Source organism: Plectropomus leopardus, chromosome 1, assembly GCF_026936395.1.
Source record: "Plectropomus leopardus strain MGB_pleo_1.0 chromosome 1, ASM2693639v1, whole genome shotgun sequence".
In the NCBI taxonomy this organism is placed as follows: Eukaryota; Metazoa; Chordata; class Actinopteri; order Perciformes; family Serranidae; genus Plectropomus; species Plectropomus leopardus.
In genome coordinates this window covers 26467054-26481362 of record NC_142176.1, presented here as the reverse complement: position 1 = coordinate 26481362, position 14309 = coordinate 26467054, and the positions used below count along the sequence as shown (strand labels likewise).

General features: G+C 37.5%; 1 protein-coding gene across 2 annotated transcripts in view; it reads left to right on the top strand.

Moving 5' to 3' along the window:
* The window catches only part of LOC121944114 (CUB and sushi domain-containing protein 1-like), a 464794-nt gene that overhangs the window by 285235 nt on the left and 165250 nt on the right, over positions 1-14309 (top strand). For both annotated transcript variants that reach the window (XM_088078923.1, XM_042487796.2), the window contains exons 13-16: positions 1750-1932; positions 2904-3089; positions 10483-10623; positions 13716-13837. In XM_088078923.1, the coding sequence (XP_087935049.1) occupies positions 1750-1932; positions 2904-3089; positions 10483-10623; positions 13716-13837 (632 nt within the window). The remainder of the gene's footprint in view (positions 1-1749; positions 1933-2903; positions 3090-10482; positions 10624-13715; positions 13838-14309) is intronic.

Genomic DNA, 14309 nt, shown 5'->3' with positions numbered 1-14309 from the left:
GCTAAAACACACAAAATTACCTGAAAGGTCCCTAAAGTATCCATCAGTGTATTGTTTTCTTCCTTTTGCTTTATAACATTTGAATACATTTATCCTCCATGTTTTTGTTTTATTTTGTATTCTCAATTATGTAGATTACTTTGTATAATATATGACTTTTGGAAAGGAAAAGAAACAGAAGCATAAAATGTGGTATTGAGCTGTAAATCTATGTTGTGTGCCTCAGCAAAATTCTTAAAACTTTGCAAGAAAGGAAAGTTAAAAAAAAAAAAAAAAAAAAAAAAAGAAGAAAGAAGGGAACAAACTAAAAAAGACAAAAAAAAAGTGAGTGAGAGAGGCAGTTACCACCATAATGACAGACTTACCAGGGGCTCAAGATCGTTGATATCCATCCTGACACTCGTCAACTGTGTGACAGCTAGCTCTGGGCCACACACACACACACACACACACACACACACACACACACACACACACACACAACTGCCACTTCTTTGAGTATTCTGTTCTTGTGGGTGTACTTACATCCCAACAGATAGTAAACGTGTAGAACACACACACACCCCCCCCCACGCACACACACACATTGCTCACCTTGAGATGTATTTGCCCAAAGCGAATCCAGGAGCATGGTGGAGCATGTGTTACAAAATGACAGACGTCTGGTAGAATGTCAAATTTTAAAGGAGGGGAGAGAGGGAAGAGCAGTGGATAAAACCACACTGCCATTAAGGGAAGAAGGGATTAAAAAAAGTTACAGAATGAATGGAATATGATTGCAGGCCAGTTCGGCAGTACCGCTAATGTGACACTCATGCCAATAAAGCACAGTGTATTGAATCAGATTGAGAGTGCGGGAGCGATAAGAAGAAAATTGAGCACAGTGGGAAAGAAAGACAGGGGCAATTTGAAAGGAGGACAGGCAGAAACAGAGAGATAAAGATAAAGAAATGAGGAGGGAAACAATTCATGTGTCTGTAAATGTGTGTATGGAAAGCAGTCATGACACAATGTTACAAACATCAGTGTTGCTCTCTTCAGTTTCTACCTCCTGCTGGTTTCTTAACAAGCGCACGCATGGATCAGTGTGTGTTTGCATCTACCTGTGAGCCTCCAGTATTTGTTTTGCTTTTCACAATTAAAGCTTAATAACACTATAATTACACTGATGACAATTAGCTGTGAAAACACTACAATTAATTTCTCATGGGCTGTATTTCTTAACACAGCAATGTTAAATAATAGATGCTTGGCATGTTCGTATTTATCTTGCTGTTGCATACAGCTGTATTAATGTTGCAGCTATTCTTTCATCTAAGACTCGCCAGTTCTTATCATAATTCAACCTGTTGACCTGTTGTCTTCCAAAGACATATTAAGTATTGCCTTTGTGTTCAGACAGCATGGTCTATTCATAGGCTGCACAGATACTCCCTCATCAATTAACTTTAACCAAAGTCTGAAAAAGGTTGTAAAAAGTCAGAGTTTAGTGACAAAGATGTGAACTGACAAATTTGGCAGCCAGTAATATGTGTGTGGAAGATTTGGAAGCTGCATCACTACAAACACCACAGACAGAATGATCAGATTTGACTCAACGACTATCTAAAAATCGATGTATGCATGTTATTAGCATTTAACCCCAACTCAAGAGCAAAAACGGTCAACCCCTTATCAGAATGTCACTGTGTCGCATGTTGACATTAATTATCAGCATAAAAACATGGCTGTCTGTGTCGTGTGTTACAGAAATCGAACGGGGAGGCTGCGGTGATCCTGGGGTGCCGGCATTTGGTCGCCGTAGTGGGGATCGCTTTCAGCATGGTGATGTGTTGACCTTCTTTTGCCAGTCGGCTTTTGAACTAGTGGGAGAGAGGACCATCACATGCCAACACAATAATCAGTGGTCTGGCAATAAACCCAGTTGTATCTGTAAGTACATGTTTGTGTGCTTATACCACACATTGATATCTGTGTGTCTGTATAGGTCCTTAAAAAAATTCTTAGAGGTCCAGTGTGATTTAGGGGCATCTATTTGTAGAAATGGTTTTTGATATTCATAGCTATGTTTTTATTGGTTTCTAATCGCTTGAAAGTAAGAATTGTGTTTTCATTACCTTTGAATGAGCCGCTTATATCTACATACGAAGCAGGTACTCTTTCACGGCGTTTGCCATATTGTTTTACAGAAGCCCAATATAGACAAAGCAAACACTGGCTCGAGATAGGACCATTTGTGTTTTCACTTTGGCCACCATAGTTCTCTTACACGTCTGGCACAAAGGAGAAGTTTTAGTTATGCAAGTAACCACCAGATGCCACTAAATCCTCATCACTAGACCTTTATTATGTCTAATATAAGGTTTTGTAAATGTCAGGCTTAAAAGTCTTTGAGTAGTCTTAAACCTTTAACCAACATTTACTTTAAAAAAAGGAAATGAGTCAAGCTTTTCTATGCTAAACTTCACGTCTGATGTTACAAATCTTTAAACCCATCACTTAATTTAATTCTTTACTGTATATTTCCACTCACCTGATTGTAAAGTGTAGATGAGCCTAACTCCCTCTAATAACCAAAGTCCTACATAAAAACTGCCTCTGTATGGGAATACATACTACTCAACCTGCAATGCTTGAATAAGAAATAAATCTTTTAAAAAATCTGTTTTAAAATAGGTTAAAAACTATTTTGAAAAGGACTTGGAAGCATTACATTTTAATGGTTTGATACATATATACATCTTGATCTTTTAGTTATTAATTCTAATTTTGCCTTATTTTTTCTTTTTCTTTATTACTTAGTCCTCTTTTACTTTGACTTTCAGCTTCACTTTTACCCAACAACCTTTAATCTCAACCTCTTTCCTCCCTGCCTTTCTTCCTTCGTTCTTTCCTGTTTGTAGTCTCGTGTTTCTTCAACTTCACGGCTCCATCAGGGACTATATTGTCCCCAAACTACCCAGAGGAGTATGGAAACAACCTGAACTGTGTGTGGTTGATTATCTCTGAACCGGGCAGCCGTATCCATCTCCTCTTCTCTGACTTTGACCTGGAGCCACAGTTTGACTGGTTGGTGGTCAAAGATGAAGGTAATTTTATCTTAATATATCACCTGATTTTTTAAACTCAGTTGCTAAATTGACAGCTGAGGATATGCACATGCAAATTTGTGCTGAAATATGAATGTGCATGTACATAAAACAGTGGTATAGTAGAGGGTATAGACAGGTATTCAGGGTATACCCACCTTTTTTTCTGGCTGTTTAGAGTGCACCCACCTATAAGCCAAGAAGTCACTGGTATATGGCAGAGTATACCTTCTTCCTTATTGGTATTAACCCATCCACTTAGTTGTGAACCCAACTCATTACCAACTACCACATCTATGTTATACAGCTGAAAAAATGAAAAAATATTTTTGGGGGGGCACTCTTTCTCAACTTAATCAATAATTAGTAGATAAAAAGAATTTCTGATTGGATTTAGCTGATGAATGGCCAGTTGGCAAACTGAATGGATAGTTGTAATGTTTTATTTTATTGTACACTTTTCCTCTGCACACAGAAGACAGAGCAAATAGATCACTGTTGCCCATTGTAATAAAGGTTATTGATTTAAACTGAATCAAGTAAACCCCTCGTTTGACTGGCAGGTCATTGAAGATGAACTTGTGTTTAATCGGCTGGCTGTAAACCTGTCCCCGTGCAGAGATGGGGTTTTTTTGGAGCAGTGTTTTGAAATTGCAGGGCAATTAGTGCTGTTGCACTGGGCAAACCAAAATTAAAATTGCTGCTTCAAAGTCTTAGAGTTTGTTCCGCTTGGTGATAGATTGCTGCTGTCACGTGGCATCTACACCGTTTCATCAAAAATTAGGACAAAACTTAACCGACAGGCCCTCTTGAAATTAATCAATATTTTGAAACCTTCATGATTTTCTTCTGCAAAACCTCTGGATTTAAACTTTACTGACAGATTTAAATAAGGTAGGTGAAACCGTACACGCTGCTTAGTGACATAAGAAATGTTGTATCGAAAATCATGTAAACTTTTAAGGTCAAGGTTTTAACAAGTCAAGAACAGGTCAAGGTAAATCCACAAGTGAATTTAATTTATACAGTAGAGTATGACAGTAAGTATCACAGAAGTTTGTTTTGCCGTATCATGCGGGTATGTAAGTGTTTCATAAAAGGACACTGCCCATTAATATGACACCTATTAAATTGCTACTAGTTGGTCTTGTTGGTCTTAAAAAGTTTAACTTGACCTTAAACGGCATACCTCAGTACTCAACGGGCTGGCAGATGAGAAATTTGGTTCAAAAGTGACATAGCTCGGCACTGCAATGGTACTTTAATTTGGAATCACTGATAAAAAAAAAAAGAAAAAAAGTCGGACTGAGAGTTATTTTAAGAGGCAGATATAGCCATTAAAATAACCAGATCCCTTTTCAAGTGTTCCTTAGTCATCATTGATAATGCACATTGCTGATTGATTGGCATTGTTTTGTATTCTCTCCTCATGTAACACATATAAGTATAAAACATTTGGATACTTATGATCAACATTTTTGCTGTTATGCAGCCAATACAGTGACCCCCAGTCTGCTGTTCTGCTTTTAAAAATGCATACATAAAAAAAGAGATGTTTTAGTCCAGGAGGAAAATAAATCTGCATCCTAATGCAATAAGATAAAAGTTTCTCCACATCAGAGAAACCCAAGGGCTTTTTCATTCACCAAGGAGTTTATATGACCTTGACACTCATGACTTTGTCTTCTTTTTTATCCCTGGATAATAAAACATTGAAATACAAACAAATTGCATGCAAAAGTGAGCAGAGCAACCACAGTAATAACCAATAAATCTCCTGAGCTGGGAAACAGTAGGATGAAAATGAATAAATCTTCAAGGTACGCTTTTCATCAGTATATGAATGGTTAACATAATCAGACAGCCATTGTTGTCATCTAATATCAGAGAACATAGTGATAGACTGTCACAAAAGGCTTTTCTCTAAATCTCTCCTCTTAGATAAGACGACGTAGGACCTTGTCACTCTTTCAGCTATTGTCGCATTGCTTCTCTTTCCACTCCTGGTCTCTTGCCTATCAGTGCAATAATGAATAAGTGAAAGAGCTTTTGGGTTGGTGAAGAACAAAGAGACTGACACTTTGCAACTCATTCGCTGTGTAGCTTAATTGAGTCTAAGTGCAAAGAATCCAAAAGTCCAAGTCAAGGAGGAAATAAAAAGAAAACTTTCTGTGTAGCTGTCTCTCTGTCCCAACTCACCCTGCTTCTCATTGCACCTTTTGTAGTTGGATTCATAAGAGGATTTTGAATATTACTTTCGATAGAGTGTATTCCCTTAACGATGCAATCGTAAGGACACACACTCTCTGTAATGTTTAAATGATTGGAATGATTCTCAAGCTCAGGAATGATGTGACACAGCATCAATGCCTTGCTCGTCAACCATTATCAATACCATAATCTTTAAGTATTTTAAGATGTGTAAATTATTTTAAAATATATGAACTGATAGTGTAAATGCCCTTAAAATTTTTTTCACATTGAATATCATATAATAACTTTTTTTCAGGATTCCTCTATATGATATCAAACATCATATTCACCCGAGAGAAAAAGTGCGCCTATACTTTGTAGGGCACTACACTAACTTAAAAGTAGTTGCCAGGCTGGCCAGGCATCAGCTTTTGGTTGCTGAAACAGAAAATATAGTTGCTATTTTAGGTACCTTATAATATGTGTAGTGAAGATACTAAATGTCTGCTTAATAATGAAAACATGACATCAAAGAATGTAAAAAAACTTTAATGCAGTAAATGAACTAGCTATTTACTTTGTATTTTATCTAATATTTCACAAAATTTGAATCTTAAGTGTTTTCAGTTAACATGTCCAACCTCAATTTCCAATATTAAAAAAAAAAACAATAGATGCCTTTGTGCATGTGCGTAAACGCACCAATTCACATACAACTTTGTCGTGTGCAGCATTGTCTGGTGTAGTTCTGACTCTGACAGCAATATTTAGAGATAGAATATGGAGGTTTTCCCTAAAAAAAACAATGTAGAAATTATGTTTCTCAAGTATCACTTATGACCCACTAGAAGTGTGTGTTTGTGTATTTTTCTGCAGAGACTCTGCCCTCTGCCTTTTTCTTCCTATTTTCTGTGCTCCAGATGTTTATGGGTGTGTACTCCCACAGCACTCAGGTGGGGTTAGGGCTTTATAAAAAGGAAGCAACCAGGTGCCAGATCATAAGAAGCAGGCAACCAAGTGACACGGTGCAAAAAAAAGCAAATATATACATATAAAAACCAAACAAGAGTGAATCTGGGGCTGGCTTTTACCTTCACCTTCACTGGCGAGCATATTTACAAACAGTAACCAACAATCCTGCATAGTTAACTTTTATATACATATAAAACATAGCCTTTTTGGGTGTATGTTTTGCTGTCCCTATGTTAAAAAGTGGCTGCCACTGACGGCAACCAAAGGCCAAGAATAGGTTGCCAGTTTCTCAAAGTGGTTATCAGTGTCAGCCTGCCATCTGTTACTTTTAGCCCTACTTTGCCATTACAACAGCACATTTATGTTCGAGCTCTGATTCTCTACACGAGCCCGATTGGGCCCGACCTGATCCATCTCGTCTCGGCAAGGTCGAGCTGTAATTTTTTATTTTTGCTCGCGGGCTTGATTAAGGTTGGGTTCTCACCAATTCAATGGTGTCTTTGTTTTATTTGTTTTGTTTTATTTTTTTTTAATGAAACTGGCAGTTCTCATGTGTAATGGCAGGAGTTTTACTGGACTGAATCAAGTGAAAAAGAGAGAGAAAGCAGGGAGAAATGCGACTGATAGAGAGTAAGTGACGAAACAACAGAGTAGTATTGTAGAGAACTGGCGGCGAGAAAGCGCACGCGTTTGAGGGATGGTAAAATAGAGAAGGAGGGGGGCTGCAAGTCAAAGTGGTTGGCAGTCTAGGAGAGCTTTGCATTACATGCAGCAAAAAGCAGAATCATCATCTACGCACCGCATCGCCATGGGTCGCTGAGCGCACCAGAAACACCGAGGGGAGCAGCCAGTTCTGACAAACCTGTCTTGCTTGAGACGACAGACTACTGAAATAAGGAAAAGAAGAAGAAGTTGTGCGAGGAAAGACATCAGCCATAGCTTTTAATAAATGTTTTAATATAAAAAATATATCATACATATATTATGTTTTATACAGCAGAAATTTAGGATTTTAAAGAGGCTTGGGCACAAACTGCTATCATTTTTTGGACCTGATCAGATCAGTTTATACACACATTTGCTCTGCATGTAAATGGATCCACATACATGGAATTTAATACTTTGAAAAAGTCCTGATTGCAGATGCCAGAAGGCTAGTTTGAGCATCACTAATATCACAGAGGGGCTTGACTTTTTGAGAGTGGCATTCTCAAAGGTCATCAATGAACGGGCCAGAACACAAGATACCACATGAAACCATTCGCTTATGTGGATAGATGCCACTAGTAGTGGATGAACACCGGCAATGTTGGGTGGCAAAGGCCATAATGAATAATCACCAGTGCTGCTTTTCCTATCCATGCATAACTGCAGGTGTTTTCTGATGAATCACAATTCCTGCTGCAGCATCAATCTGCCACACTCCTGGTGGGCCATCAGCAACAACAAGCATTGTGTTAGTTCTGGCAGTGAACTGAAGTTGCGCATGCCAATAGCTCATCAGCATTAGTTGACATTTATAAGCACCGATCACGCTCAAAATACATTTCCAATTGCTTTCAATCAAAACAATCAGGCGCCTTTATAATCTCGCAATGTCTCCCACTTACTCTTGATCATTATCGCACTGCTGCTGGTGGTTAATCTGTTTATTTCTACCTTCTACAAACTGCTGTTACTGGCTGCAACGATTGATTTCTCCATCAACCACCTCAGCCTCCTCCTGTTCAAGTGTCTTATCACCATATTTTTGGATGACATTTGTTTCCTTGTGCATTATTTTCATTTCATATCTCACTGATATGGGCCTGCTGGGTTCTGTTCTGTGAAGCCCTTCAGGGTTTTATTGCACTCCCCACTGAATCTGTCGCTGACGGTTGGATCATTTGGGAGCACCCTCAAGAGCAGAGTGTATTCTGCCAAAAAAAAGTGTGTAGCCATTTGTTGCAGTAAATGGTCCTATGCCGTGACACAAATGTCTCAGACAGAAATGAGGTGATGCATGGTTACAGCTGTACAGGCCAGTGGGAGAGGTGTAATGGTTTCCGGGCCATTCAATTGGTACACAGTGGTCCTTTAATGGCTATAGAGCAATGCCTTAATGCCTGAGCATACCTTAACATAGCAGTCTGGTTCAACCATTCATTGCAATCATGTACCCCCAAGGGGATGATGGGTACTTTGAACAGGATAATGCTCCCTGCCATGGTGACAGAATTGTCCAGCAATGCAAGACACATCCAGGTGAAATAGCGTTAATGATCTGGACACCAGAATCCCCCGATATCAGTCTCTATGGGATTCACTCAAACGTGGCATCTGTAGAAAAGAGCATCTACACGTCAGCCTTATGGCAGTCGTGTGAAGCACTGATGTCTGCCTGGTTTGCTTTAATGTCAGATACTGACAGATCCCTTGCTGAGTCACTGCTGAGACATGTTGGAGCTGTTATTACGGCTAAAGGTGTGGACCAATGCGGCACTGAACAGGGGTCGGTATTTTTCAGATCACTGTTGTATATTTTGCATGTTAAGTTAGGGGTAAAGTTCGAGTTAGGAATCAGCAGGATTATGAAAAATGTAATTTTAGTTTAAAGAGTCATGATGTAATATAAATTTAATCCAAAATGAAATAATCTTTCAGTAATGCACAACCACATTTATACATAAAAACTGTTACATTTCTTTGTGTATTTTGATAAAACAGTGCACTACCACCATACAGAGTTGGAAGGAAGAGTGTCCCACTTTGGAGGACTGTACTCCTATGCAACTTTTTTGTCATTATTTATTTAATAGCTACTATGCAGATTAGGGCTTGGTATTTTTCTATAAAGTACGAGACCAGTATCAATACTAATACCAATACCAGTGCCCTTGAAGTAACACAAATACCAATAGTATACTTCATTAGATACATTTTTCTTTTACTTCATTTGATATCTGTCATGTCAGAGGAAACATTCAGTTGCGTAAAATGCCACCACCAAACCCCAGAAATGATTTTTGCACAAATACATTTTGAAAGTTTTCAAATTATTTAAACATTTATTAAATAAATGAACAAACAGCTGCTTCAAATACACAGCCCTCAAATTCACTACAACACAAACTGTATGGGCTGTAACTACTGCTGCAGTGGGCCAATCACATCCCTCAGTTGCGACGCTTGTAGTAATCACTTGCGAGTGAAACTTTAGAAAATAGTGGTATTTTCTAGATAGGGGTGCAAAACGGATTGTATACAAGAATCTTTTGACTGGAGAGGTTTTTATAGTACTTGGTACTGGGTTATTCCTGTTGATACCTGAAAGGTAATGCAGATTAGAAAGGCAACATGAAATGATAAAAATTACTGTTCTACAGAATCTTCAAAATGCCATATTTCCAGAAACTGTGAGATAACATTGTTTAGCACATTGGCGATGCATTTTAACATCAATAATAGTCACATAAAGACTAAGCCTGTGGAAAAACAATTTATCCTTTAGTGGCCTAAAGGAAAAGCAACAAAATCTGGGAGACAAAGTTTTTGACAGTGGAACTCACTGCTGTTGTTACAGCTCCCAACATGTGATGAAGTAGTCAAACTGGGCTCCACCAGCTACAACATTTTAATACATGCAGTGTCATTTATATGTCACTCTGAAAGGAAACATTCTCAGGCACATTTTGCTGCTAATACTTGTTTACATTTCTTAAATAAGATTTTAAATTCAGGATTTGTAATGGATTATTTCTCCATTTGGTACTGACAGTATTAGAGAACTGAATGAAGTGAATTGAATATTTTTCCCCCCACTCCATTAAATTCTTTAATCCCACTGACAGGCAGGTGATGGGCTAATAGTGCTAGTCATTGTGCTACCAACACAGCTACTTTCTCAGGTGATTGCAAGAGAGGGGTAGTGTCATTTGTGGAATGGATAATATGAGTAGGATATGTGCATTGGTTACATTTGTCTGCATAACACCAAAACAGCATATAAGAATTTGTAAATTTTAACAAGAGTCTAAAGAATTACTGAATCACCTCACAGTAATTTTTTTCCTAGCTCTAATAGCATTCAATATATCTCTTGAGGTCTCAGGGGGTGCTTTGTTTTTCCCTTTTACCAGAGTCCTTCACTTTCCAAGTATGTCCTTGGCCTAATGTTATTCAGACAGAATTAGATAAGCACCATTAAAATGTGTCTGTAAAAGATTGTTTAAACTCTCTTCTATTTTAGGCCTGTCTGAGCCAACAACATTTGGGACGTTCTCGGGAAAAGATGTTCCAGCACAGATCGCCTCGAATGGACACATCATGAGACTGGAATTTCAATCGGATCACTCTAATACTGGAAAAGGCTTCAATATCAGCTACACCAGTATGTGCTACCTCCCTGCTCATCTACAGTATTAATCTGTGTCTGTTTGTTTGTGTCAATTAGATTTACTGATGTGTGAAACTTTAGCATTGCCATCGATTAAGTCAGAATATATTATTTGCAATTAATTTATTTTCATCCTGATTATCACAATGCAATGTAAGTGGCAAGTTTTACATGTTAGTCAATCAGTGCATCTTATCTGAGCATCACAACTTTGTGGCATTAGGTTCATCTAGCGCCGCAAGTATTCAACAAGAGCTCCACTAAATTTCTGTCAAAATGATATAAAACGTCACTGTAGTGTTGTCATATCTAAGCACATTTGCTTGAACATCTTTGAATGTGCTCATTAGTGTAGAATCACATGCAACAAAATCAAACCACACTTTTATCCTCAAATTGTTAAAGTTATTTTGAAATGTGGCAAGAATTAGTGTTCCCATTTGTGGTGTACTGTTGTGTTTTCCCTACCCCTGCACGTATCCACTCAAATGTCAGCATGATATCATGTAAGAGGGATTTTCAGAACAGCTACAATGGCGTTTGATGGCAGAAAACTGTTCAAAAATCTAAAAAAAAAAAAAAAACAGACAGCAGTTGACATGACTAGCAAATTTTTGTGGTCAGAATAGAAGAGAAATGGCTTTTTTCAGTATTCAGTTTTCAACAGTATATGATCACACACAGAGATTAAACAGAAAAGTTAGTCGCCTATAATCCAATGCAGCTGCATTCTACACCATGTTTTGAATAAGCGTACCTTTTCTTGAAGCACTTATCGTCTCACTCTTGCTGTGTTTTCGTTATTCTGCTTGACTGATCATCTGTTTTTATGTCTTACTCATGCTTTTCCTCGTTAAATCTGTCCCATTGTTAGCTTTGAACCCAATGACTGCAGTCTGTATATTTATCAGCTCTAAGCTGAACTAGTTCTGCATGACTGATTTGGATTAATTATCTGTGATTTCCATGCGGTTTTGCACCATTTCACACACTGCCTCCCAAATGACCTTGTCTCTGACTCTTTCTTGAGAGGTGACACTTGACAAATGAAAATACAACATTATTTTTTGCCTCTTCAGCACTATGGGATGTTTTTTAAAAAAAAGTATATATCTAATCCTAATGCAAACAATTTTTTTCATTCTAATCCTTAAACAAATGAAAGGTTTAATGCACCACTGGAGCCAAAATATGCCATTGGAGTCCTTTATCACTCACAAACATTGCAAGACGTAATGCACACATATAGAAATCCTCATTATAATGTCTAATATTTTCTTGGATATATGCAACTGTTGTTTATTAACAGTTGTAAAAAGAAAAACACAATGCACTGTAGATAAATATCCATTTACTTAAATGAAATTTAGTTAGTTTTTAATTATAAAACTTTTTTGAAAATGTAATTTAAGTTGATCACACAAATTCAATGATGGGATTTGAGAATGATCAGGCATCTTTGTGCTGTTTCAGTAATTTGGTCTATTAACATTTTAATGCATATATGAATATCAATTGGTGTTGCTGTGGGTATGTCAGTATTTATATGAATAATGTGAGAGACTCAGATATGAACTTTTGACATAGAAAATTATAAATGTTACTAATTTATTACTTTATAGTTAAGGTAATGTCTAAAGGTTTTCTTCAGTGTAATTATAGCTTCATTAAATTACATCAATTCTGTATTTGGAGTCTGCTGTGTTTAAAAAGCACTATAACCTAATTAAAAAAAATGTATAGTTCCCATATATTATTATCCACAAATATTATGATTTTTTTTTTATAACAATAACTTATTTCCTCTTGCACAACTATAAAAGTCCACAATACAGTTATTTACCCTGTTTAATTCTGCTCCAGTATGTTAAAGTATTGTTGATGGACTGTGATAGCCACAGTCAAGTGCAGTTTGTTGCTGAACTGGTCTGAGCATGTACTGTAACAATACTGCAAATTGACACTGAAACTCACTTGAAACCAAGAAACAAGGAAAAATTGTACACAAGTTTTAAAAAAAAACAAACAAATGACTCACAGCACCTTCCTTAGAAAATCTCATGTAGCTGGTACAAAGCTCTGCTCTCGCTTGAAGACAGAGGGGTTTTACACCACATTTCCAACATATTGCTGTCAAAGTTAGAGGTCGTCTCTCTCTTTCTCTCTCTCTCTACCCCAACCCTATTATTCTGTATTTTTCTCCCTTATTTTCTAATCCATCATGCTGATATCTGCCTTTCACTCTGACTCAGGCTTCTTCTCTGTTGTTTTCCTTTTTCATTCAAAAATGAAAAATGAGTTTACACATATAATTTTTTGTATTGTCATTTTGTGTGTTTACACATATATATGTATATATCTCTCTCCTCTTTTTCTGCCTCCCATTGTTTTAAAGCATGCATGGTGCTTTTCTGTTTCTGCTCTTTGCCTTTATATACAGTATGTGTGTGCTCTACATGTGCATTAGAGTACATGTGCATGCAAATGTGTTTGTATCCATCTGCCAATATATCTAATGTGCGTATTCATTTTGTGTTTGCACTGATTTCTCCCTTTTTATTCTCTATCTTTCTCTCTCTCTGCTCTCATTTCCTTTCCATCAGTAGCTAATCAACCTGAGACATGTCCAATCACTGGGTGTGTGCTCTGGGTGGGATCAGGTTAATCTCTGGAATGGGGATGATATAAGCTAAACATGACAGGGTTGAATCCACGTGAAGATAATTCCATTCCCATATTTCCATATCAGTGGAGATGTCACATTTACTGACAGTGATACAGCCGTGGCTTTCAAACTTTTTTCCCTCTCTGGTCGAACCAATTTTCAGGTATTGGAATAAGCTGGAAAACCAGGAAACGCTGAAATGATCAAATGATCAAATATTCACATGTATTTTGAGCAACTCTAATGTTCCAAATATCCATACTACAGTCTCTTGGCTCAATGTGTCATTTTATCATTCTTTTCTGTCACAGTTTTCTCTCCACTCATTCACTCCTAAAGTAGTTTGTCTGTTTCATACAGTTTATTTAGCTCTTTGTCTGTTGGCTCCTATGTTAACTGTTCTCTCATTGTCTCTCTGTAGCATTTGGTCAGAATGAATGTCATGATCCAGGAGTTCCTGTCAACGGTCAAAGGTACGGTGACCAGTTTCAGCTCGGGAGCTCCGTGGCTTTTCGCTGTGATCAAGGATTCATTAGAACACAGGTAAAAATCGAATATCTGTCTAAATCTACTTTAATAGGGTATTATTTAAACAAGTTAAATACATATTTGTATAAGAAGTATTAGCATTATCAGCATTCATATTTATGTAAGGTGGTCGACATTGGCAAACATGTTACACCAGCCTAAAAAAAGTTCCATAAGGAGAATACTCAGTCTCTAATAATTATGGATGTATCTACCATGATGTCACTCATTGGTTTTATTACCGTCACCATCTTGCGCCGACCTCAAGTGGCCATTCAAGCTATTGCAGTTTTCGGCTCTTTGTGGCACTTTGCGGCACTTTGTGGCACTTTGTGTTGGCTACATTTTTCAGCCCTGGAGGCTGCTGCATGGGGGAAATGCATTGCAACTTCAGAAACAATGCTAATTCAAAAACACGTGATAATCCCAAAGAAATACAACTTCTGAAATGTGCTGAAAATGAATAAAAAGTGCTGCAGAAAGATTA